This window comes from Pygocentrus nattereri, chromosome 16 (assembly GCF_015220715.1).
Source record: "Pygocentrus nattereri isolate fPygNat1 chromosome 16, fPygNat1.pri, whole genome shotgun sequence".
Lineage (NCBI taxonomy): Eukaryota > Metazoa > Chordata > Actinopteri > Characiformes > Serrasalmidae > Pygocentrus > Pygocentrus nattereri.
The window spans coordinates 6,763,142-6,787,920 of record NC_051226.1 but is presented as its reverse complement, the minus strand read 5'-3'; the positions used below and the strand labels follow the sequence as shown (position 1 = coordinate 6,787,920).

The window sequence follows — 24,779 nt, the reverse complement described above, 5'->3', positions numbered from 1 at the left end:
AATTCACAGTATTACAGCAGCAGCAGAGTAACAGGAGTGAGGCACTTAGTAATAGAAACGGGAAATAGTATAAACCTTATCAACATTATAAATAATAAAAATTAAAGCTAAATCTCTAGACTATTTACAACAAAATAAGGATAATAATAAAATAAAATAAGAGTTGCATAGGAATCTGTATTGCACTTAGCATATTGCACAATGAAAAATGTTCGCATTCTGAATGTAAGTGTATATTGTATGTGGTCTATTGGGAGCAGTGCTGGTTGTACAGTCTCACAGCAGCAGGAAGGAAGGACCTACGATAGCGCTCCTTCACACACTTGGGGTGAAGGAGCCGGTCACTGAAGGAACTGCCCAGTGCTGCCAGAGTCTCACGCATGGGGTGGGAGTCGTTCTCCAGCATGGATGCTAGCTTGTTCAGCATCCTCCTTTCTCCCACCGCCTGCACTGGGTCTAGAGGAGTCCCTAGGACCGAGCCAGCCCTCCTGATCAGTTTGTCCAGTTTCTTCCTGTCTGCAGTGGAGATGCTGCCACCCCAGCAGACCACTCCATAGAGGATGGCTGATGCCACCACTGTGTCAAAAAAAGGTCCGCAGGAGTGGCCCCTGCACCCCAAATGACCTGTCTCCTGAGCAGATAGAGTCTGCTCTGTCCCTTCCTGTAAAGTGCAGCTGTGTTGTCTGACCAGTAAAGTGCAGCTGTGTTGTCTGAAAGCTCACTTTTTAAAGATTTTCCACTATTTTACCATCCTCAACATTTCATATAAAGCTCAGACTTGTGTAGGTTCACTGTGGTTTTGGATAGTTAATAAAATGTCTATATTTGTGTTGCAGTCATGGAGACCCCTGGTTCCTATCACCACCACTGTGAAGAAACCTGAACCATTTCACACCAAACCACTCAGAACGACTCTGAATGCCTCTGTTTACATCTCAACGCCTGAATTATCAAAGATGTTCAAAAAATGGAGGAATTCCTCTCTGAAGTCTGCGTGGATTGACGGCCTCGGCCTCGCACGAGAATCCCGTTTAGGAGAAATGACCACGAGATCTGAATTTGAAAAGCGACAAGCGGCAGATATCGCGAGACTTAATTTTGAAAAGCCGCGCCATTCAAGGGAGAAGAAAACAAACTGAAAGCAGCGACGCGAAGTACAAGCTTATTCTTTATTATTAGAGTATTTTTATTTATTACTTTACCTGAACGTTCTGAGATAAAATGCTAACGAGTATTACAGCGATATGTTTGCATTAGAGTTAGTTTGGTTGCCGTATTTTTAGTTGTTTTGAGATTTGGAATCGTTTAGGTCTTCCGTTACTTAAGCTAACGCTAACTAGCTGGCCAGTTGACGTAGTTAGTTAGCTGGTTAAGACACACACGTTTCTACTAAGTTAACTTTTTATATGATTTAAGTGTTTAATGTTGGTCATTTTGGTGCTTAACCTAGGAATGTTCGCTCGGATCTGTTCTGTTTATTTTTAGCGACATCGACGTCTCGCTAAATTTTACGAAACTGACTTATTCAGGTCGGCTTCTTATTCACCAACTTCTTGTTCCAAATTTCCCGTTCCACCTTAAAATTGAATGCAGCTGCTGCGCCGTTTAAGGTGCACCGAGAAATTCACTAACATTAAAATGTTAACGATAAAGTGTGTGTTAGTGCGGCTACAATGGATAAAGCCATTTCAATTCAGACATCGGCGCAGCTTTATATTCGGGCTGTCTGGGGCTTTGGTCCTTTTCTGGATCAGCAGAACCAATAAAGAGCTAAAGGACCAAGAGAACCGAATCAGATAGCTCTGTTATCTAGACAATAATCCCATAGAGGAAGAAACCAGCCGACCGAAACCAGCGCTAAAGCTAACATGTGTTAGCCCTAACTCCTAAACCTTAGACCTACACCTCTTAAATAGATGGTTCTTTAAGAGTCCTTTAGTGCAGGGAATGATTCTCTTAAGAACCAGTTTCATGCTTAAATGGTGAAGTGGTTGTACAGATTGATGTGTTGTATATGGTTCTGTATAGAACCCTTTTTAAAAGGGTCCTGTGTAGCACCAAAAGGGAGAACCATGTAGAACCATTTTCAAAGGGGTCCTGTATTGAACAATATACAACACATTCTCCAGAACCTTTTCACCATGAAAAGAACAATTTAATCATGAAATTGTTCTATATAGGGCGGCGCGGTGGTGCTGTCGCCTCACAGCGAGGAGGGCCTGGGTTCGATTCCCCAGCCGGGTGACCGGGATTCTTTCTGTGTGGAGTTTGCATGTTCTCCCTGTGTCTGCGTGGGGTTCCTCCGGCTTCTCTGGTTTCCTCCCACAGTCTAAAGACATGCAGTCAGGTCGATTGGACATGCTAAATTGCCCCTAGGTGTGAGTGACTGTCTGTCTGCCCTGCGATGGACTGGCGACCTGTCCAGGGTGTATCCTGCCTTCCACCCGAAGACTGCTGGGATAGGCTCCAGCACCCCCGTGACCCTGAGGGAGAAGACGGCTTAGAAAATGGATGGATGGAATTATTCTATATACAACCCATGGTTCTATGTAGAATCATTCCCTTAACGAAAGAACCCGTGATGAACCATTATTTTAAAAAGTGTAGAACCTAAATTTTAGACCCTTAAACCAGACCCCTAAAATTTGGCCCAGAATTTAAACCCTAATTTAGCTGATGCTGTTAAGCCAGGGTTAAGGTTAACCCTAATTCTAAACCCTAGTGTCCTATTTAGTCCTAGTCAGTTCATCTTGAACCCTTTCTTCTGCTGAATCAGAGTATTTGTGTGTTTGCATAGTGTTCATTGGGATGTATTTATTAATGTTTTATACAACAGTTCCAGTCACGCAAGCTGATTGCTTGCAAAGCTTTCTAGTCGTACTGTTATTTCACATAAAATCACCAGTTTTTCACACCATCACTCTGCTGAGACGCTGTTGCTAAGCAACGGGTTTGACATCTGTAGGAGACGCTCAAGCCATTTGAATGTTTTTACCTGTTACTTTGCGCAGAAACGGAAATGGACACTTAAGATCACATTTGACCAACAGTCAATTTAAGAACAAGCTGCTGGCTGTGCAGCGAGTGGGCGGAGCTCGTTAGTCTGACGTAGCAACAAGCTGCTTGTTAAGGAACTATCATTTGGAGGAAGGAACTGAACATTAAAACATATTAAATGCTGCATTCAAGGCCCAATTTATTCATTTCTTACTGTATTTATTTAAGTGTTGTATAAAAGCAATGGAAAACTCAAGATTGTGTGTTATCACATATAACATCATGAATCTGATGATCTACGGTGACCAAATCACAGCCGTGATGTTATTTCCCGATAATACACTCCCTCTTGTGTTCTGTTGCTGAAATAGCAGCCTTTCTGGATGTGCTAAACAGTTTAGATACATATGTAAAAGATGTAGGTTAAATGATGAACACTAATTTAACACTCTGAAGTAATGTTTGTTCTACTGTTTCAGGATCTTCACCATGACTGCTGATAATGAACTAGAGATACAAGAAGCTTTTCAACGAGCTCAGAAAGCTCACCACAACAAGGCCAAGCTGGTTGCCACTTTGAAGAACAGATATATTAAGGTAAAGTAATAAAACATACAGAGATTTAAATCCAGTCAGTTTCTCTGATCTGGCACTGCTGCCAACAAGTATAAATCTGAAGAGAAACCCACTGACCTCAGAACATCACAGCCGTTTATTCAGCAAATCAACAGATAAAATGTTTTGTCTATGATAACCAAACAGAACTCGGATTAATCCGTTTTTTCCCCAGAAGACATCTGAAGCATATTGTCTTAGTTCTGATTGGTTATTAAAAATCATTAGAACCAAGATAACATCACTGTTTTCTCAGAACCTTGAAACAGGTTTTAATTTAGTCTGGTTTTATGTGCTCTTGTTTTTTGGGTACATGAAATTACACAGTTTAGCTCTTGACTTTGTTAAGCTTGATTGACAAAGTGAATTTAATGGTGAAACAAGCTAACAGTAAAATAAACTGTGGTTGCCTTTGAAAGGTTTTAGGGTTGGGAGTGAGTTACTGCGTAACTGGATTTTGATGCTTTTACGGTACTGATAAATGGATTAGAAGGAAACATGAAAACATGGGTGTGATTGGTCCACTGCACAACGCAGTGTTCGAGCTGCACTGAAACATGCTCTGAATTGTTCATGAGTGTTTTTTTTGACAGTATATTTAGTTCATTTCTTTTGTCTTGTGCCTGCTGAAGTGCTGTCTCATAAAAGGTTTTTAAGACAAATGTGACCCTTTAGTGTGAAGTGGCATATATTCCCATTTTATATTTGGAAACTTGTGATTAATTATCTTATATTGAGTTGATAAGGGCTGTGGCTAGCACTGTTGGAATCAGACCATCTTTGTGAACATGTTCCTCATTTGATCACACAAGTATCACACCTTTTTTTTTCTTCCACACAATTTTCAAAGCTAAAGCTTGACTTTTGAGTTTACTAACTGTCCTGAAGTGTTTATTACAACAATGTGTGATCATGAGCAACAGAGCTAAAACACACTGTGTGTGTGTGTGTGTGTGTGTGTGTGTGTGCGCGCGTGCACATGTGTAGTTGGAGGACAAGTTGGAGTTCCACGAGGAGTTTCTCCGCTGTCTGAAGTATGCCATGATTGTCTACACCAGGGAACCTGCTGTGGAGAACGTGATTGATTTTGTGGTGAAGTTTGCTGTTAGTTTTGAAACTCCCATGAATGAAGAAGAGGAGGAAGAGAGTGAGGAAGATGATGGCTCATTTCTGAACTTCCTGCTCAACTTCCTGTTGGAGGTAATACTGAAGAACCTCTCTGTTCCAGAAAATTCTGATTAAGTGTATTGCATCACTTCATGCAGAAAAACTGAGATCAGATTATAAAATTCTGCTCATTAGGATGGATGCACTTTCATTAAGCACTAAGATTTAAACACCTGTTCAGCAACTGTTTATCTTTAAGAAGCATACATTATACATTTTCTGTATTACATTTTTTTGTGTGTAGCAGAAACACTCATTTATTTCTATATGATCCTTTCCAACTTCTCTTTATCCTTTAGAATTAAACAGGCTGTTTATGTTGCTGTGCCTTTAGGACCAATATATGTAACTGAGCTCTGTCCTCATTGGCTGTCTTGTATTGTGTCTTGTTCAAAAAGCAGTCTGAAACACTCCTTATAACTTCACTATCATGGGCATAACTAAACTGCCATAAGCTGAATGAGTGGCACTAAACTGCTGTAGGCTGAAAGGATGGGGCTAATATACTCTAGGCTCTATTCACCTGCCTCAGAATACACTGAGCAGAACCATAGTCACTGTTGTTTTTGGATTTTACTCTCATTTTCACTGTGATACGCTTCTGAACATAGTCACTGTTTTTCACTGGTTTCATAGATCTATTTCTTGCCATTACTCTAATAGGCCTCTAAAAGCAGTCATTGATGATCACTGGTTACTCAAAATACCTCCCTCTAGTGATGGGCTGGTTTTTTCTTTCTGTTTTCTTTATATTAAATATTGCATATTAATTGTAAAATCTTGTACTCTATTCATATTGCTCTTGTGTTATTGTTTATTTTTTGGGGGGAAGGACTAAACCGCTGTTGGATAATTAGGCAGATGTACACTATTTCCAAAAGTATTCAGTCACCCATCCATAATACCCAATCCATAAATCATTAAATTCAGGTGTTCCAATCACTTCCGTGGCCACAGGGGTATAAATCCAAGCCCCTAGGCCTGCAGACTGCTTCTACAGACATTAGTGAAAGAATGGGGCGCTCTCAGAAGCTCAGTGAATTCCAGTGTGGTACCGTGATCGGACGCCCCCTGTGCAACAAGTCCAGTCAAATTTCCAGTGAAATTTCCTCCCTACGAAATATTCCACAGTCAACTGTCAGTGGTATTATAACAAAGTGGAAGTGATTGGGAACGACAGCAACTCAGCCGTGAAATGGTAGGTCACGTAAAATGACAGAGTGGGGTCAGTGGATGCTGAGGCGCTTAGTGTGCAGAGGTCACCAACTTTCTGCAGAGTCAGTCCAATCGCTACAGACCTCCAAACTTTATGTGGCCTACAGATTAGCTCAAGAACAATGTAGAGAGCTTCATGGAATGGGTTTCCAAGGCTGAGCAGCTGTATCCAAGTCTTACATCACTAAGCGCAACACAAAGCATCGAATGCAGTGGTGTAAAGCGGTGCCACTGAACTCTAGAGCAGTGGAGACGTGTTCTCTGGAGTGACCAATCACGCTTCTCCATCTGGCAATCTGATGGACGGGTCTGAGTTGTTTTTCAGGAGTTGGGCTCGGCCCCTTAGTGTCCATGAAAGCAACTCCTTAATGCTTCAGCACCAAGAGATTTTGGACAATTTCGTGCTCCCAACTTTGTGGGAACAGTTTGGGGATGACACACTTCCTGTTCCAACATGACTGTCCACCAGTGCACAAAGCAAGGTCGATAAAGAAATAGATGAGCCAGTTTGGTGTGGAAGAACTCGACTGGCCTGCACAGAGTCCTGACCTTAACCCAATAGAACACCTTTGGGATGAATTAGAGCGGAGACTGTGAGCCAGGCCTTCTCGTCCAACATCAGTGTCTGAACTCATAAATGCGCTTCTGGAAGAATGGACAAAAATTCCCATAAACACACTCCTAACCCTTGTGGAAAGCCTTCCTAGAAGATTGAACAGAAGCTGTTATAGCTGCAATGGGTGGGCTGACATCATATTAAACCCTGTAGATTAAGAATGGGATGTCACTCTAGTTCAGATGCGTGTGAAGGCAGGCGAGCAAATAGTTTTGGAAATATAGTGTATGAAAATGTCTTGGGCTTTGTGAAGTTAAAAACACTGCAAAAAAATTACTGAAACACTGAGCTAATGTCAGTAGTCAAGAACAAGAAAGAATTATTCTTTTGGCTGAACTTTCTCTCTTTCCCGCTCTCAGTCTCACACAGCGAACAGTCACGCAGTGCGGTTCCGTGTTTGTCAGCTGATCAATAAGCTGCTGGGCAGTCTGAGTGAGAATGCTCAGGTTGACGATGAAATCTGTGAACGGATCCATGAGGCCATGCTGATCAGAGTGACAGATAAATATCCCAACGTCCGGATTCAGGCAGCACTTGCTATGGCAAGACTGCAGGATCCCAACGACCCAGAGTGTCCCACTATTAAAGGTTTGACTTTATCTGATGACCCCACTGTCCCACCGTTAAAGCTATAACTTTATCTAATGACTCCCACTGTTTTTGTCTGTTTTGTGAATAGCGTACATGCTTTTGTTGGAGAATGACTCTAATGCTGAAGTTCGGCGGGCTGTTCTGTCCTGTATTGCTCCAGCCGCTTTCACTCTCCCCAAAATCTACAAACGCACCCGTGATGTGAAAGAGAAAGTGCGGAAATTATCCTATCAGGTACGTCCTTCATCGGGACCATAAACCTCTCCAGGCTTCACCAACCAATGTCTTTTTTCATAGCTACTATTGTGAACAGAACGCTGGTAAAAATTCAGGCTAATGAGAAACTGTAGAACACAACTCAGTTTATATCACAATACTTACATTTAGGATGGGTTATTCATTTCAAATGATACTTATTTTTGAAAGTGTGTGAAAGGTTAATTAATCAATGTTTCCATCAACAACAGAGACTTTAATTACTTCTGTTTTTTGTAGATGTGTTTTATTGTGCTGGTCCTGATTTAGAAGTGCAGCTCAATGTTGAATAAGAGAAAATATTTTATCTGTGTAATGTTTGTTCTAAGTTCAAGTTACCTGTTAGCTGCAGTAAAATTATTATTTTTCCTGTAGTTGTATGCTAGACTGTGTATATGTGTGTATTACAGGTGCTTGCTGAAAAAGTGCACATTCGAGCTTTGACTATCGCTCAGAGAGTCAGTTTGCTACAGCACGGCCTCAATGACTCTGCAGGTATGAATGTGTGTGTGTGTCAGATTAGGGATGAGTCTACCTTTGGTTCCACACCATATTTGTACAGTTTCGTACTTTAACGGCAAGTGAATGGTGTTGTATTCACGTTGTGGTAAAACTTGTATAATTTTACAAGTGTTTGAGATTTCAACAAACTTCCACCTTTAACTAGAGAAGAGGAGCCTTCTGAAAACCTGTTATGCTGTTTGTATAGTATGCTGTTTTTCCTTTCCTTGTAAAATCCCCGCTAATCTACACTTCATCTGCACAGTCCATTAGATTGGTTTAAACAGATCGATGTGGTGGGCAGTATAAGGATATTTTAGAATTCTTGTGATAATTTTATTTTTTTGTCATGATAAACTTTATGACTTTCTGAGCATACAGTGGGTATCATCATTACTTAAAGAACAATAAGCAAGTGCAAAGCATAATTAGTCCTGCTTCATTTGTGTAGAGGATGTGAAATGTTGAAATGTTACTCTTCAGTGGCCAATTTTTTCGGCATGAGAGCAAGTCGAGGGGTCAAATACACCATCCAGCAGATCCAGTCAATGCAAGGATTTGGCTTTAGAGATGAGCAATGTGTGATGATATTGGCGTCATATTGGTGTATGAAAGAGCTCCTCCAACACCACATTTCAAAATGTGACTGCTCACACAGTTAAGTTGTTCCAGTGTACTAGTATATAAGTACACTGATTTTATCACGCTGATGGTAAACAAATGATTGTTTATTAAGCTAAGAGTCATTGAGATAGAAATGGACATGAGCCCATGGATTTTTTTTTTACTGATACACAATCATGAACATACAGTACACATAAGCAGCATTTGCATATATATGTACCGTCTTTTCTTACATATCGCTCACTAAATGTGTACTTTCATTTACAATTTCCAGCCCTGTTTACTAATGACTTTCAAATCTAATTGCCGAGGACACTTCATTCACTGTTTCTGTTAAAACACTGGGGACTACATAACTGAGCAGGATTTGAGACCGAATCTTGTCCCATTTGTGCCCCAACAATGCACCCTTTTTCAAAGCCAGTCGGATCTTTTCTCTTCACTGTCTATATCCACAATCAAGGTGAACCTGCTCTTTTTTTCTGCCATAGACCATAGTGGGATATCAGTTATTTAATTGTATTATACAGTACACATACAGTAGTCTGAAAACATCTGCTTCCATTATACCAGTAATACACCATAATAAAAAACATTCAAAGAATTTGACAACATTTAAGAAATGAAGAAATGACATTTAAAATATATATATTCTACCAAATAACCAGAACCTTTAACCAAGGGGTGTCCACAGTCCAGGCCTAGGATCAAATGCAACCTGTGGACAGATTTTAATGTTAATTCTGTTTGAGTGTGTTATAAGTGGCCTGCTAGCCAGGACATTGCAGTTTTTCCTTTCACCTGATGGTGGCTGCAGTGCTGTAAATTTACAGTGTAATTCACCAGATTAGGAACTTTTCTTCTCTGATAAGACTTCCATCTTAATTTACCAAATTTTTTGAGCCACAGCAAATGCATATGCATCACCTGTCAAAAGACTACAATTGATTAATATCAGTAGACATGAAACAAAACATGGATATTACAATAAATATTCAGGGCAGGAGAGGGCAGAGAAAATAAAGCCAATCGGGTCGCACCACAGGAGCTTCTTATCAGAGCAAATTCAGTAGTTTAGTAAATATTAACTGGTAAGGAACAATATTATGACTGTTTATCATCACTTTGCTTTTCTCATTTAATGAAGTGACTTCCAAATGCAGTTGCGGCATTTATTTGACACACAAAGAACATGACATAACAAAACCAAATATTTATAGGTTTTGATATATACTGTATATTTTTGATCAAGTAAATACTTGAATAGGAATATACCTAATACATTATTCAGAGTAACAACAAAATGTGACTAAACAGTTTTTTTTTTTTTAATATAAGTACTTAGTAGTATAAGTACTACGATCAAAATAACTGAATGAGCAATCCAATAATAAAGGAAGCACAGTGCCTCTTTTATACAGTAATAGGAAACATGGTAGATCACAGAAAGTTACCAGTGCTAATACTGCTGCTGGGTTTACCAACGCATGAACATGCCTGTGCCCTAACCTCTCTGACAGCAGATTTTTATGCGTTTCAGTGGTCATTGCCAGATTCTAATGATAGTTTGCCAGCAAGTTGCTTGGTCAGTTGATGCTCTTCATGGTTGTATTTTTCAGATTTAGAAATATTGCAGCTAATTTCCAAGTAATATTCCCTCAAATATTTTGAAGTGCTTTGATCTGGCCACTTTTGGGGAAGAAAAAAAAGGTTGACTCCCCTGCCTTAAGCAGAGCTCCATTGAAGCTCATCAGCAGTGGTTACAGCCTTCAGTCTTCTCATGTTTTGATTCTACAAACTCCTGAATTTTAGGATCTTCTGTTGCTCTGACTGTATTTTCCTGTGTTTCAGAGTCTGTGAAGGAGGTGGTGAAGGTGTTTTTGTTACCTGCCTGGCTGCGCCTGCTACAGAATGATATTCTGCAGCTGCTGCACAGGCTGGATGTTGAGAATTGCGCAGAGACTGCCGTTTTAGCCTTGCATGCTCTGTTCTCCACGGCAACGACTCTTGACGACCTCTTGCAGAATGGAGCGAAGCTTGATGAACGGTAAGTTGACTCCAGTTTAGCTGAATCCTAAGGTTTTCAGATTTCAATGTATTATTCAATGTATTCAATGTACTGACTGGATGAATTAGTAATTCATCCAGTCAGATTTCATCTCCATCTTCCACGAATTAAGCCTTTTCTAATGTACAGCTACTGAACTTTGTGGCATTGGAGCTAAAAATAGATTGTGATGTGGTCAGATGACAGATGAGACAGAGCTGAACTTTTGGTTCATGCACACAATCACATTTTGTGAAAAAAGGCGCTGCATACAGTTAAAAGCATCAAGTAGCCACGGTCGCATACAGCGGTGAAACTGTTTTACTGCTAGTGCTCCAGGGCCACTTGTGAAAATCCATAGCATAATGAGTTTCACTAAATAGCAGGTGGTTTTAGCCCAGAATCTGTCTGCCTCTGCCAAAAAACTAAAACTTGGTGGTGTGTGGAGCTTTAAGCAAGACGATGGCCCCAAACACATTAAAATCCACACAGAACTGATTGCAGGAACAGTTGAACCCAACTGAAAGCCTGTGGTGTGTATTGAAAAAGGTCATATGCGAAGACCCAAGAATATCAAGGATCTGGAATGTTCTGGAAGGAGGAGTGGTCCAGTGTCCCACAAGTGTTCTCTAACCTTGTTAAGCATTACAGAAAGTGGTTCAGTGCTGTAATTGTTGCCAAAAAAGGCTTCACTACATGTTTTTAAGTGGGGTGCCAATATTTCTGAAACCTGTGTTTTCAAAACATGTTTCTAAAGCGAACTTTGCCAGCCCCTACACTCCCCCTTTAAAATGCAGCTTACTATTTAAGCATGAAATATCACTTATAGTATGTTAATTAATTGTGTTTAGCTTATTTTCTCGAAGAGTGCCAGTTATTCTGAAGTTGACTGTATGTGCTTCTTCTGTAACATCATTTGGCATCTCATTCGTAACTTCCACCGTTGGTCTGCAGATTTATTTCGATACTAGGTCCCCCTGATCCCTCCTTCCCACTTCATTAACAGCATGTGTGAATTATCTAACTTGGCTGAACTTTAAACTAATCCTAACTTTTTCAAATTAAATCCTGAAGGTATCTTCTACAAACATTACTAATCTTCGCATATTCTTTGACAGTACGCACATCAGGACATTTACAATAAGCACTTTATCATTGACCGTTCTAACAGTTGTGTTGTCTTTGAGGATTTCCATTAACTAATAAATAGTGGTTATATAGAGGAAATAAAATGTTAATAGCCATGTTAGTAATTCATCAAGACGTTGTTAGGTTTTTTTTTTTCCCCCCTCATTTCACCTCACAGAGCTTATCACATCTTGTATTCAGCGTTATTGTTTAGATCTACAATAGCAAAATATTTTGAATGGACAGTTTTTAAGTGCAGCATTCTACACACTTTATGAGACCCTTAAAATCTGCTTCTTGAAAGTGCTTATTGTTGCAGGGTTTATTTATTAGGTTTCTTTTACTGAAAGGGACGTTCACTGTGTTACATGTCCCATTGCAAATGCATCAAACATTCTGTCCATGAACAGCGACCTGAAATATTTATGTTCAGTGATTTTCACATTTTGAAGTTGGTCTGTGCGAAATATTCTGCGCTAGTTCAGATTTTCAGCCTATTTATTGTGTGCGTGTACAGGAAGCTGATCCCTGTGGATGCTCTGACATGTGAGAATGTGCTGTACTGGAGGGCCGCTTGTGAGTTTGTGAAGGCTAAGGGAGATGAGGGGGAGGAGCTTCTGGAGAAATTGCTGCCAGAGCCTGCCATCTTCGCTGAATATCTGTACAGGTCAGTACTCACCTTTAACAGACTGCTGTTCACACTTGAACACAAGCACATGTACGCACACTCACACTCCACTGGTGGGTGGTGGCACTGAGTGTGTGTTAGTGGTGTAAATTCACACGTTTTTCTGTTGGCTTTTTTGATTTTGAGGTTCACAGTTAATTAATATTCTTGGTTAAGAACTGCCATATAACAAAATAAACCTCAAAAATTACAATCTCTAGAATTCATAAGCTTTACAAAAAAGCCCACTTCTTTGATTTTTCAAAACGGCACCCAAATGTCTAGTTTTGATGATTGATTGCAATTTCCAATAAAGATGATAAATGAGTGAAGGCTGTAAAGCTGAGCGTTGAAAAGCCTCTAAAACTGTTATTGTGATAATCAGTTTAATCTGGCACATTGATGTTTTTGTGTGTTAGTTATCTGAAGAGTGTCCCGCTACTCTCAGAAGAACAGCGGGCTGATATGACTCAGCTGGAGCTTGTCATGACCAAGGAGTTCATCGGTCAACAGCTCATTCTGCTGGTGGGCTGCTTAGACACCACTGAGGAAGGGGGCAGGTACAGTAAACAACAAAACAAACATTAAAAAATAGCATTGGACAAATAAATTATTACTCAAAAAAAGAATATTGTGATAATTTAAGTATGATATTAAGCAAATGATCATTCCTTCATTATCCTTTACATGCTGCATGATTTTTTTTTTTCATTGCTTTGCCTTTATTTAATCCTTCTTGTTGGACATTTTGATCTATGTATGGTTTGATCACAAACATTGTGGTTTATGGTTTGCTAAAAATGTAATCGGTGAGATTTGCTCTCTGTTAGAAAGAAAAATTGACAACTTTATCCAGAAGATAGTGTCCTTTTTGTGTAAAAGGCTTTATATGGGACTGTATTTAGGATTGGATATTAGACTTGGACTTGGACAGACCTTGTCATTCAAATTAACACCGTACAGTGTGCATTAGAATGAAATTTTGGCTCAGAGTATATTGAGGAAAAAAGAAAAATATAAGCATACAATGTAGTGTAGTGTAGTGCATATGTAAACATATGTATATCAGCAGATAAATAAATTTTAAATAAGTATATATACAAGAGTATTGCACAGGCGTGCCCATGTGAAGTAATCAAAAAAAAAAAGAAAAAGAATTGGAGCAGTATGTTATGATGCTGTATATAGGACTAAATACAGTACTGTATACGGCAGAGATCACTAATAAGTGGACTGTGGTTCGAGTCTGGACCTAGGCGCTGTCTTATGCGGACGTAGACCTATATCCGAGAAATGGAGAAAAAGTTATAATTTTGATGCGGTGGTCCTATTTTAATCAGCGTAACTTTTCTAGCCTTTACGGGAGCTTTAGTGGCTCAGGAGACTCGCAGACCAATTGCTTAAATATCACATATATCGCTACTCAGCCAATCAGATCTGTGCATTACAATAAGCACTGAGACTCGAATGAGTGACGCACACACAGGGCAGGAACGAGGTGAGAACCATGCGGTCGGAGATGAAAGTAAGCCAGGTTATTTCACATGGCGTGATCTAAAAAGAAAAAACTGACAATAAATGTTGTGGAAATATGACTGAACTGTACTTTATTTGATTTGATATTCAGGTATTAATTGCATAAGATGTTGATATAACTGCTAGACTACTCCAGTAAACAGTATGCGGCACTGAATCGTGATGCAAGTTAAACGTTATGATCTGGACCTTTGCTTGAGGAAATTTCTTTGACTGGACCTTATTGAATTTTAATTAAATACCCCTGGTATACAGGATTGTATGCGACTGTATATGATGCTGTATGCAAGACTGTATATGATTGTGTATAATGCTGTTTGTGGGACTGTATATGACTATATACAGAGTGATACACAGTCTCATACAGCATCCTTTGCAGTGTTGTATGCGGTCTTGTATACAAATTCATATACAGCGTCATGCAGTTTCTGTCTTTTAAAGGTGTTCATTAGGTTTTTTTTATCGTAGATTTAGTAATAATAATAATAATAATTCTTATTATTTTAAATAATTTTTATTATTATAATTAGAAGCCGTTTCATTGTGTTTGTTCGTTGTATGTGTGTTTTTAGGAGGCGTGTTTTGGCGGTGCTTAAGGAGATGCTGCTGTTGCCCAATACTCCACTGTCTCTCATTGGTCAGCTGGTGCAGAAGCTTGTAGGAATTCTCCATGACGACCAACAACGTATTACAGTGGTGCGTGTGTTACAGTGATTTATTGATCCATCACAGCAAGGTGACGCTGTGAACCGTTGAGGTCAGAGTGGAGGACCTGCTTTCTGTTTACTCCTGTGTCTCTGTTCTATGATGTCCATGTGTTGTGTTGTCATGAACAGATGGCTGAGATTATCTCTGATTTGAGGGAGCCCATCGTACCGATCACAGAGTGTGTGGATGAAAACGAGAAACGGAAGAAACAAGTTAAAGTGAGTTACATTGAATTAAACTGACTACTCCGACTGTATTACTCTAAGTCTACATCTACGATCTATCTATGTTTAACCGTGTAATTCTATAACTGTATAACTCCACCATTTCAGTTTCCAGATTTTAGTGTGGTTTTGACTCATTAGCGCAGGGCTGTAAATCTCTGCTCTCAGAGTGATTTGATTATTTTAATCCAAAATTCAGAATTATTACTGAATTATTAATGCTGAATACACAAATACCGAAAAAAATGAATACACAAATATAACTAGAGGAACAACTTACACAATTCTGGCCCTAGAGGGCATAGTTTTGAGGTTTCCCTTCTCAAACACAGCTATTAAACCTGCCAGCTAAGACAAGTATAATCAGGTGTGGTTGACCAGGTATATCACATTTATTTACATTTATGGCATTTGGCTGACGCTCTTATCCAGAGCGACTTACAATTTGATCATTTTACACTGGTAGGCCAAGGCAGTGTTAGGAGTCTTGCCCAAGGACTCAAATTGGTATAGTGTAGGGTGCTTACCCAGGTGGGGATTGAATCCCAGTCTACAGCATAGAAGGCAGAGGTGTTACCCACTACACTAACCAAACCACCACTATCACCAAACTGTGCCGGACATCGGCCCTCCAGGATCTTAGTTGTGCACCCCTGGCTTAGTAGAGCATGTAGACGAAAAATAGACAGTACAAACTTGATGTTTAAAACCTTCCTCCTTTTCTCCTTCAGCTATCTTAAAGGCAATTTTAAACCAGAGCTGTGTGGCCTCAAATTCAGTTTCTGTGCTTTGTCAAAAGGCAACATCTATACTGACTGTCGGATGATCTCACAGTTTGTAGATGGTGTTCCTGAGCAGATGTTAGCTGTTTGAAAGAGTACATACATTGTCTTTATTCTCTCTTTGCTCTCTCTCGCTCTCTCTTTTTCTTTCTCTCTCTCTCTCTCTCTCTCTCTCTCTCTCTCTCTCTCTCTCTCTCTCTCTCTCTCTCTCTCTCTCTCTCTGTGTGTCTGTCTCTGTGTCTGTCTCTTTCTCTGTTTGTTCTTGTTCTGTTGCTCTTTCTCTAGCTGGCAGAATTGAAGGTCTGTATAATGGAATGTAAGCAGGAGTTAGAGGACTGCATTAGCCGTGAGGATTTTGCGAGAGCGGCCGAGCTGAAGGAGTCGATTGCCCAGCTGGAGGAGCGCCGGAGACAACTGGAGCTCCAACCTGAATCTGATCACAATAAAGAGCAGCGCATTGAGAAGGTAGGCTCTCGCACACACACATGCACTTACACAGCTCAGTTTGTAGGTGGGTCTCATTAAATTTTAAAATCAAAAATTAAAAAAAATAATAAAAATTTTCATTAAAATTTGTAAATCAAAGTGTGATTGGTTGATTCCTGTGTCACTTCCTGATTATGTTGGTAGTTAATCTAATGTGTAAGAACTTTAATTCAACTCTTTAAGTCTTAACCCATGGAAGAGCTTGCTTGGCTGTGTCTAACTGGATACCACAAAGAAAACAATCCTTATTTAGGGAGTGTTACAATACATGCTCATATTCCTTGTCTTTTTTTATATAACATGCTATTATATAGTTATAACTATTACACCAATAATAGTTTTTATAGTTGGTCAAATACCTGAGCTAATGCTAATACCTCCACTGAGCTAACTCACTCTGTCTCAGTTGCACATAAGTTGCACATCAGACATAAGTGTGCAGAAAACACAGCAGCTACTTCTTCATGCAGGTCACACCCCTAATTTCACAACTTTACTGTGTTGTGTCGCAGCAAGCTGCTTCTGTGCTTCTGCATCTCGCTGGGCTGTATGGTGTTATGGCTTTGGTCAGAGGGCATGTTTTATTTTTGTCATTTATTAAGTGGAGGTTTGGTGACAAAGACTGAACAGCTGAGATTAACGTAGTTATTTTATATGGCAAATTAGTGCTATCAGGCTAAAGTAAGCATGAATGGTAAAGTTACCAAAAAGACTTGAGATTACATTAAAAAAAAAAGATTTATTGTATAAAAAGAGTGAAGGGAAATATTTTGGTCAGTGCAGGTTTTACTGGTAGGGTTGGTAAAAGTAAAGGTGACTGCCTCTTCAAATGAACATATGCTAACACTAGAGCTAACTGGTGCAGTGGTAGGTGAGACTTGTGAGCTTCTATACAAAGTTTTTTTTTTCTCCTCTGTGAATGATGTTCCATGCTAGTTTGTTAAGGTAACAAACCTGTTTTTTAATTGTAGGTCTGAACTAGACTAGCACTAGTGTCCAGGGGCAGCTAGTAAGGTTGTGCAAGCATAGCTAGTAAGCTGACGTCCTTACAATACGAAGTAGAGATTCTGGCTGATACTATGCTGACACAAGTTCACATAATAAGGATTCTAATTTGAGGGAATTAAGTGGAATAACACACTGAATGGAACCTGTTTTGATGTGGAGCTGTTAGCCTACAAGTCAATGCAGAACTGCAATTGTGTGTAGCTTTCCCTCTGTTTCCTAGCCCTGTTTTAACAGCAGAACAAATGCAAAAATAAAACTAACTGGTCTCATGAGTGAACAGTAGTGATTTCAGTCTTCGAGTGTTTGTTCTAACATCTTCATCATCACCTGCCATATTACCCACCTATCTGGCCGTCACCTCATTGATCCCTTTCTCTGTCGCTGTACACCCTTTAAGTGCTGCTGCACTCAGCACTTTAACTTTAGACTCATACTTTGTACAGTGTAAGGGTCTGTGAGTGCGTGCGTGCGTGCGTGAGTGTGTGAGTGAGTGTGTAGTAAGAAGCAGGTTTTATTTTATTTTGTTATATTTTATATATATTTTATCTTACTCCCTACATGTGAATGTATGTCTGATACTGTGTACTGTGAGCTCCTGTAACCAAACTGAAGTTCCTTGTATGCGTAGCATACCTGGCCAATAAAGCTTGATTCTGATTCTGGATTCTGATTCTGAATACTGGTACCTGGAGTGATGAGCTGAATACTTGAAGAGCCCTGCAGGACACAAGTGTGTGTGACAGATGTAGTGATAGGAACGTTGTTTTAATTTTGATTGGTCCATTTTTTACTTTAAGGCCTGACTGCTTCTGCCTGTTTGTGTGCTTCCTTTGCTGTGTTCCCTGCATTCTCTTGGGTTCTCCTGTGTGTGCGCTGATGCTGATAGTGAGGCACTGTTCTGAAGTTTCTAGCAGGGGCACAAGGTTTCTTGTTTTCATGTTGGCTGTGCTGCAGATCCCAAAGCATTCTACTGTTCTACTGCTGTTAGATGTTCTAATAGTTGTTTTTCCACTTCATGACCTTCATGTTGTCGTCTCTTCTGTCAACTGGACCGCCATAAGTGTTTCTACATACGTATGTTTGTGTGTGTGTGTCCAGTCTCGGGTCTCAGGTCCAGAGTTTTCCTGCACTTTTTCATCTCTAGACTTTACAAAGGTAAACTTAACAGTCTTCATTATTAAAATTAGGCTTCAGAAGTTTCAAAAACTGCTCTAAGCACAACAACTACACACAAAAGTTATTGGGAAAAATACCTTTGATAATCTGCGTAAATACAAAAAAATCTTAAAACTAAGGTTGGTCTTGTTAAACTGTCAGGGTGTTTTTTTTTCCCCTCTCTATGTTGTAGAATGATCCAGAGACGCTGCTGAAGTGTCTGACAATGTGTGCTGAAGTTCTGAAACAGATGAACATCAGTAGAGGAATCTGTCCCACCATCACCGCTCTGATAGAGACTCTGGTATGATGCACACATACACAAAGTATTAAAGCAATACCATATTTTTTTGGGGGGAATTGGTCTATTTTTTATTACCAAATAAAATAACCTGATATGTGTAGAATATGATTTAAATAAATCAAAAGAAAAAAAGTGGTTCAAGTAACGGCACCAGCGCAAGTCTATCATGTGCCTGAGAAACCTATTTGGAAAACTGCAACGTGGAGGAAAGGGCTTGTCTGTGTTTACACTGACCTCCTGTCAGTCGTTATATGTGACCCTTCCCTACACCACACAACTCCACCTCCATCTGTCTGCTCGACAGAATCTGGTTAGTGACCTGAATTGGCAGATTCTTATACTCTTGGAGGAAAAACACACTTCTGCCAAAAAATGCACTAAAACAAGAATCAACATTGGAAGTGCTTTTCAAAGACGAGTGTTTCTTTAAGAATTCTGGAGCATTTCTTTGAGAACTGTGCGTTGTTTCCTTGAAAACTGGGGTGTTCCTGAAAGCAATAAGAATTGTTTCTATAAGATCTCTGGAGTGTTTAGGAATTCTGGACTGGTTCTTTATAGAGGTTGTAACGATGGTCTTCATTTTCTTCTGCTCTGTAGATCTTGCCAAGTGTATCTAACTCAAACTCTGCTGTGAGAAACATGGCTGTGGTGTGTTTGGGAACAGCAGCACTCCACAGCAGAGATCTTGCAAACACACACCTGGTTCTTCTTCTGCAGGTACACACACACATAAGCGTCTTTGTAATTGAAGGGTTCTCTATAGAGCAGAAGTGGATTAATATTTATCTGTTGTGTTTGTGTAGATAACTCAGCTAGATGAGCCAAAGATCAGGATCAGCGCTCTCAAAGCTCTAATTGACCAGCTTCTCTTCAATGGACTCAAAATCCTCCAGGATAAGCCCTCAGACCTGCTGAATTCTGATGGACAGTCAGAAGAGGAGGAGAGTCCGGTGCATAACATTCTGAAGATGCTCTCGGAGTTCCTTGACAGTGAGGTATGATGTTTCTTGAGAATGTTAATAGATCATGATTTGGTGATCAAATTCCCCTGTCCATAGATATTGATAATATATATGTTATAGAGGAATATATGTATTATACAGGAAGTCAGCGTTGCTCTGTTGAGCTACTTGTATTAGGCTGTTTACTGTGTATAGTTTATTTACAGTACAGAGAAATGTTTACATAAAAAAAATCTTTGTACTATAAATTTTACTGTTAAGTTTTGAGTGTCTGAGCTGCAGATCAAGTTTAGATTTTATAGTGTTTTAAGCAAAACTGTGTTGTCAGTCTTTTGAATTTGTTTTCTGATTATTGATTTTTCTGAAAGTTAACCACTCAAGAAAAAGGAGAGTCTGAATGAAAGTAATCTGAGTTTATCACTTCCTGTTCTGATTGGCTTACTGCTGAGTAGAAATGTAACAGTAACTTTCTTTTTCCTATATTGACCTGTATGACCACAGAGGTTTTATGAGTTGAATTAGAACTGAATGTGTTTGTTAGATCTGTGAGCTGCGCACTGAGACGGCAGAAGGTTTGGCGAAGCTAATGTACTGTGGGAGGATTGTTAGTGCAAAGCTACTGTCTCGTCTGGTTCTGCTGTGGTACAACCCTGTAACAGAGGAGGACCAAAGACTCAGGCATTGTCTCGGAGTGTTTCTACAACTTTACGCTCGAGAGAGCAGGTACATGCACACACACTGTACACTAGAGGTGTAATGATACACAAAATGTAAAGTGTGATACAATACAGTGAAGTCTCTGTACAATATAAATTAAACTGCTTCAGTCAGTTTAGATTTAGTGAATCTGTTGTTTTTGTTCTCATAGGGCCCATCAGGAATGTGTGGAGGAGAGTTTTCTACCCACCATGAGAACTCTGTTCAATGCTCCAGCTACATCTCCTCTGTCTGAGATCGACACCTCCAACGTGGCTGAACTCTTCATAGAGCTGACGCGGCCCAGCGCTCTCGTTCAGTCATCTCAGGTATAAATTTTTTACAAGTTACAAGAAATTTTATATACATTACAGATTTAGCATGACTTGGTGTGATTTAGCAGAGAGTGGAATGTTGACACAGAATATGTTCATTGATAAAGAGGAAAATATTTATGACCAGTTACATTGTAGTAGCTGATAACTTTGTACTTGTGCATGTTTCAATGAACGGTCCCATTCCGATGCTGTCAGCAGTGTGGAAGATTTTTTCAGTTTCAGCAGAACAACTGAATTGCATTTTGGAACAAACACTGCAGAAGGGAAATACTAAACTTTGAACAGCCAGCATTAATCTAATTACTTTTCAAAAAGACCACTAGCATCATTAGATAATGCGGCAGTTAGCATAGGTTGCTTGCATTATCAGCGTGTTAATCCATCTTGTGCACACTGCACTTCATCTGTGAATTAAGGCATGAATTTGTTTTAAAATGAGTTTGTAACAGTGACATTCTGATCATCAACCTTAAAATTCTGTATCGCAGTGTCCGCTGACATGATCAGTTCAGCACACCACACCCTCAGTGTGTTTTAATGGCATGTGACTCTCTGTGATGTGTGTGTTTAGGGTGTGTGTGTGCACGACTCTCTGGCAGTGAGAGTCTGTAATGAGATCTTGCGAGACATCGATGCTCCGGAGGTTCGTCTGTACTGTAAAACCCTCAGCAGTCTAGAGATCAGCACTGAACCTGGACCAGCCAATCAGGAGCTTCAGCAGCTACTCTCACAGATACTGCAGGTAATCATAATACAAGTTCGAGTCAACAGGATTTTTATTGAGTTTATGGGGAACCCATTTTAATCTAAATGTACCGTGTCACAGTCCTATGGCAGTTTAATTTGGGTCAACTATTTGGGTTGACATATATATGTTAACTGAAGTAGCTAACAGGCACTGTCAATAAAACAAATGCAATGATTTCAAGTTTAGTCAGACTTCGTGTACTCCTGAGAAGAAATTCATGGCATGCAAGAGCTTGAAATAACAAAGGCATTAGTAAAAGCTTCTATTTTAAAAGCTATGTATTACTGCACATTACTCGTATTGTTTATAGTTTTAATATATTGTATTATTTATCTTTTCCTTTTTTTATACCTGTAAATATTGTACAGCAATACTTTGCTTCTTTTCATTTTTGCTCTTATTGTTTACTGTGTTTTTTACTGCTGCAATAGAAGACTTTCCCTCTGGGATTAATAAAATGATCTGTTTGTCTAAGTGTCAAACAGTCTAAGTGAGGTAGGGAGTGGCAGAGTCACATTAACAGCACACAAGTGCCTGAGCTTCAGGCTGGTACTACAGACTGTTCGATGGGTCAAAATCTGAAAATTTGTTAAAAACCTCAGTGGCATTAAAAATTTAAGTTAACTTTGACATCACTAGTTAGGATTGAGGTTGGTATAATCCAGAACTCCTGGCATGATGCTTCCACAGAAAAATATTTTATGTTGATTTCTGATTAAGCACATCACTGTGTGTTTGTTTGCATGTGTGTAGGAGGTGAAGGATAAGTTCTGCGTGAGAGCTGTTGAGAAAGTCCTCAATCAACTGAAAGGAAGTCAGCAGTCTAAACCTTCAGCTCCTCAGGACCCAGTTCTCACAGCTGTGGATGAGAACGTCAGCAGCGGTACAAACACATTCATCAGTTAACAGAGTAGTTGTAATTCTGAGGAGTGAATATTCTCCTTTTTAACTTGAATTGTACATTGAGTCAAAACTACTCACAACTTTTCTTCCATTAAAAAATTTTGGATATCCTCTCTCCACTTCTTTCATAATAGAATGACCTATTTTTCCTTTACAGAAGCTGTGAATGAGGATGAGACCAAATCAAAACGGCCGAGAAGAGGTACTGCACAAAAAGATGACACCATCAATCCTTTCTCTCGTTTTTAATTCTTTTTTTAGAAATTATTTTTTTTTTAGAATTCTTCCAATTTTTTTTAATTGATTTTCTAAAACTTCACAATACAGGCCAGAAGAAAGTTTCTACAGCAAAGACCTCTAAGAAGAGTTGTGAAAATAAGGAGAAATCTGATGAAAGGTGGGTTTGTTTTGTAGTTACAATTTCCAGGTACGATAAAGCTTCATCACATTGACAGCCAGGAACATTACTACAATACCTTTAATTTGAGCTAAAGATCATTCAGATGTGTTTAATATTTTTTAATATACTATATACATAGTATATTAAAGGGATGCACACGTTCACAAAGCATGACGTTCTCAACATGAACAACCAACACTGTTTATTTCTGCATAGTGTTAAAAATACAGTCCCTGGGCATATGCCTGAAAATTAAAAGCTTGATGTTTTTGAAACGTTCTGCTTTGCCGCTGTGCAGCATTGCTTTTTTTCAGTCTGTTGTCATGTTCAAAATACTCTACCATAATATTTTTCGCATAAACTAACTGTCAAAATCAAGTGTTGCAGGAATTTTGTTTTTGGCTGATCACTGTATTTCTTGGGAAAGAGCTCTCCCTGTGCTTTTGCAATTGAGTTTGAGTTGTACTGAGTCTCATGCTAGTAAAATGCAGCATCATCTTGCCAGGATTTTTGCTCTTTTGATTTTATTAGCTTCTCCTACCTTGTATAAACACTCATTGTCCATTTTATCAACTCCACATATCGTGCTGGAGTCCTTTTGTAGTTCTACAATTACAAACTGTAATTTATCAGTGTGTCAGCATGATTTGTTAGCTCCCCTTTACTTTATTCGTCAGTGGTCAGGACCACCACAGAGCAAGTGGTGGTCTTGCTGGGCTCCACTGATGGGTGGAGTAAACAGGGGGCTACAAAATATGTGGAGAAATAGATTGACTACAATTTGCAGTTGTAGAACTGCAAAGGGCTTCTGTATGGTAAGGGAACCTAAAATGAGTAAGCAAAGAAGATGGGCTGTAAATCTGTGTGTGTGTGTGTGTGTGTGTGTGTGTGTGTGTGTGTGTGTGTGTGTGTATACATATAGCGATGAAGAGAACGTTCCAGAAGCTGCTCCTCCATCAGTGCGACTGACCCGACGGGCCAAAACTGCTGCTCTGGAGAAAACTAAGCAGGACCTGACTGCCCTTATGAATAGAGAGGCCAGTTCATAAATCAGGTTCACTTACCCATAGATATGAGCCCAAGGCTGACAGACACTTATCTTTTGCTTGCTTTCTAAAATGTTTTTACTATGTTTGTATTATATAATCAATATTCTATGTGCTCCTTCATTTAGATTCCTATTAAACTACAATTTTATTACAACAGCTTACAAAGTAAACAAGACTGCAGTTTTTCCTCAAGTATTTGAAACATCTGTCCATTTCTAATCTTAAAAGGGACAAAGGCCTTTGTTTACTGTAGTATTGGAATCCATTCGGATGCTAATATGTGGTGCACTGCTTACCTTGTGCTGCATGGAGTTGTTAGTGTTCACAAGCTCAGTGTCTAAGAAAGAAGTTACTTCTTAAAGAAATTCTTCACAGAATATCCATCCATCCATCCATCCATTTTCTAAGCCTCTTCTCCATCAGGGTCGCGGGGCTTCACAGAATAGACTGTTACAAATACAGCATTATTCATTTTCTTGATTTCCTGCCATTTTAACATGATTACTTTTTTTTTCTTTTTTTTTCTCTAAACTTAAATAAAGCCTTACTTCAAAGTACTCTGTTACGTTTGTGAAACCGGACAGTATTTTTGGGAACACCTTTGTTTTAGTGACCTGACACTTTTCATGTTTAAAAATGAAAAAGAAATTTAAAATGGTGCAGTAGTTTTCACTTCTGTACAACAGTGTATTAGGACCACTGTTAATAAAAATAAAGATGGTACATTTAAAGAAAAAATTTATATTTTTGGAAAAAGTCGCCCGGTGTGATTTTTGAGAAAAAGGTAATATTTTGAGAAAAAAACACCTTTTGAGAAAGGTCATACTACAGGTCCTTCTCAAAAAATGTGCATATTGTGATAAAGTTCATTCTTTTCCATAATGTAATGATAAAAATTAAACTTTCATGTATTTTAGATTCATTGCACACCAACTGAAATATTTCAGGTGTTTTATTGTTTTAATACTGATGATTTTGGCATACAGCTCATGAAAACCCAAAATTCCTATCTCACAAAATTAGCATATCATGAAAAGGTTCTCTAAACGAGCTATTA

General features: G+C 39.2%; 1 protein-coding gene across 2 annotated transcripts; it reads left to right on the top strand.

Moving 5' to 3' along the window:
* The first annotated feature begins 1,089 nt into the window (after positions 1 to 1,089).
* ncapg (non-SMC condensin I complex, subunit G) lies at positions 1,090 to 24,279 on the top strand. 2 transcript variants are annotated; one of them, XM_037545776.1, is made up of 23 exons: positions 1,090 to 1,154; positions 3,477 to 3,594; positions 4,600 to 4,812; positions 6,970 to 7,198; positions 7,290 to 7,435; positions 7,867 to 7,951; positions 10,433 to 10,628; positions 12,274 to 12,423; positions 12,843 to 12,983; positions 14,532 to 14,655; positions 14,796 to 14,885; positions 15,959 to 16,138; positions 18,266 to 18,322; positions 18,516 to 18,626; positions 19,224 to 19,343; positions 19,430 to 19,621; positions 20,130 to 20,311; positions 20,457 to 20,613; positions 21,194 to 21,364; positions 22,124 to 22,253; positions 22,431 to 22,475; positions 22,601 to 22,670; positions 23,596 to 24,279. In XM_037545776.1, the coding sequence occupies exons 2-23, from the start codon at positions 3,487 to 3,489 to the stop codon at positions 23,720 to 23,722; spliced, it is 3,024 nt and encodes a 1,007-aa protein (XP_037401673.1). In that variant the 5' UTR covers positions 1,090 to 1,154; positions 3,477 to 3,486; the 3' UTR covers positions 23,723 to 24,279. The 2 variants fall into 2 exon arrangements, with proteins under 2 accessions (XP_037401673.1, XP_017569185.1); XM_017713696.2 differs by lacking the exon at positions 18,266 to 18,322.
* Positions 24,280 to 24,779: the final 500 nt, after the last annotated feature.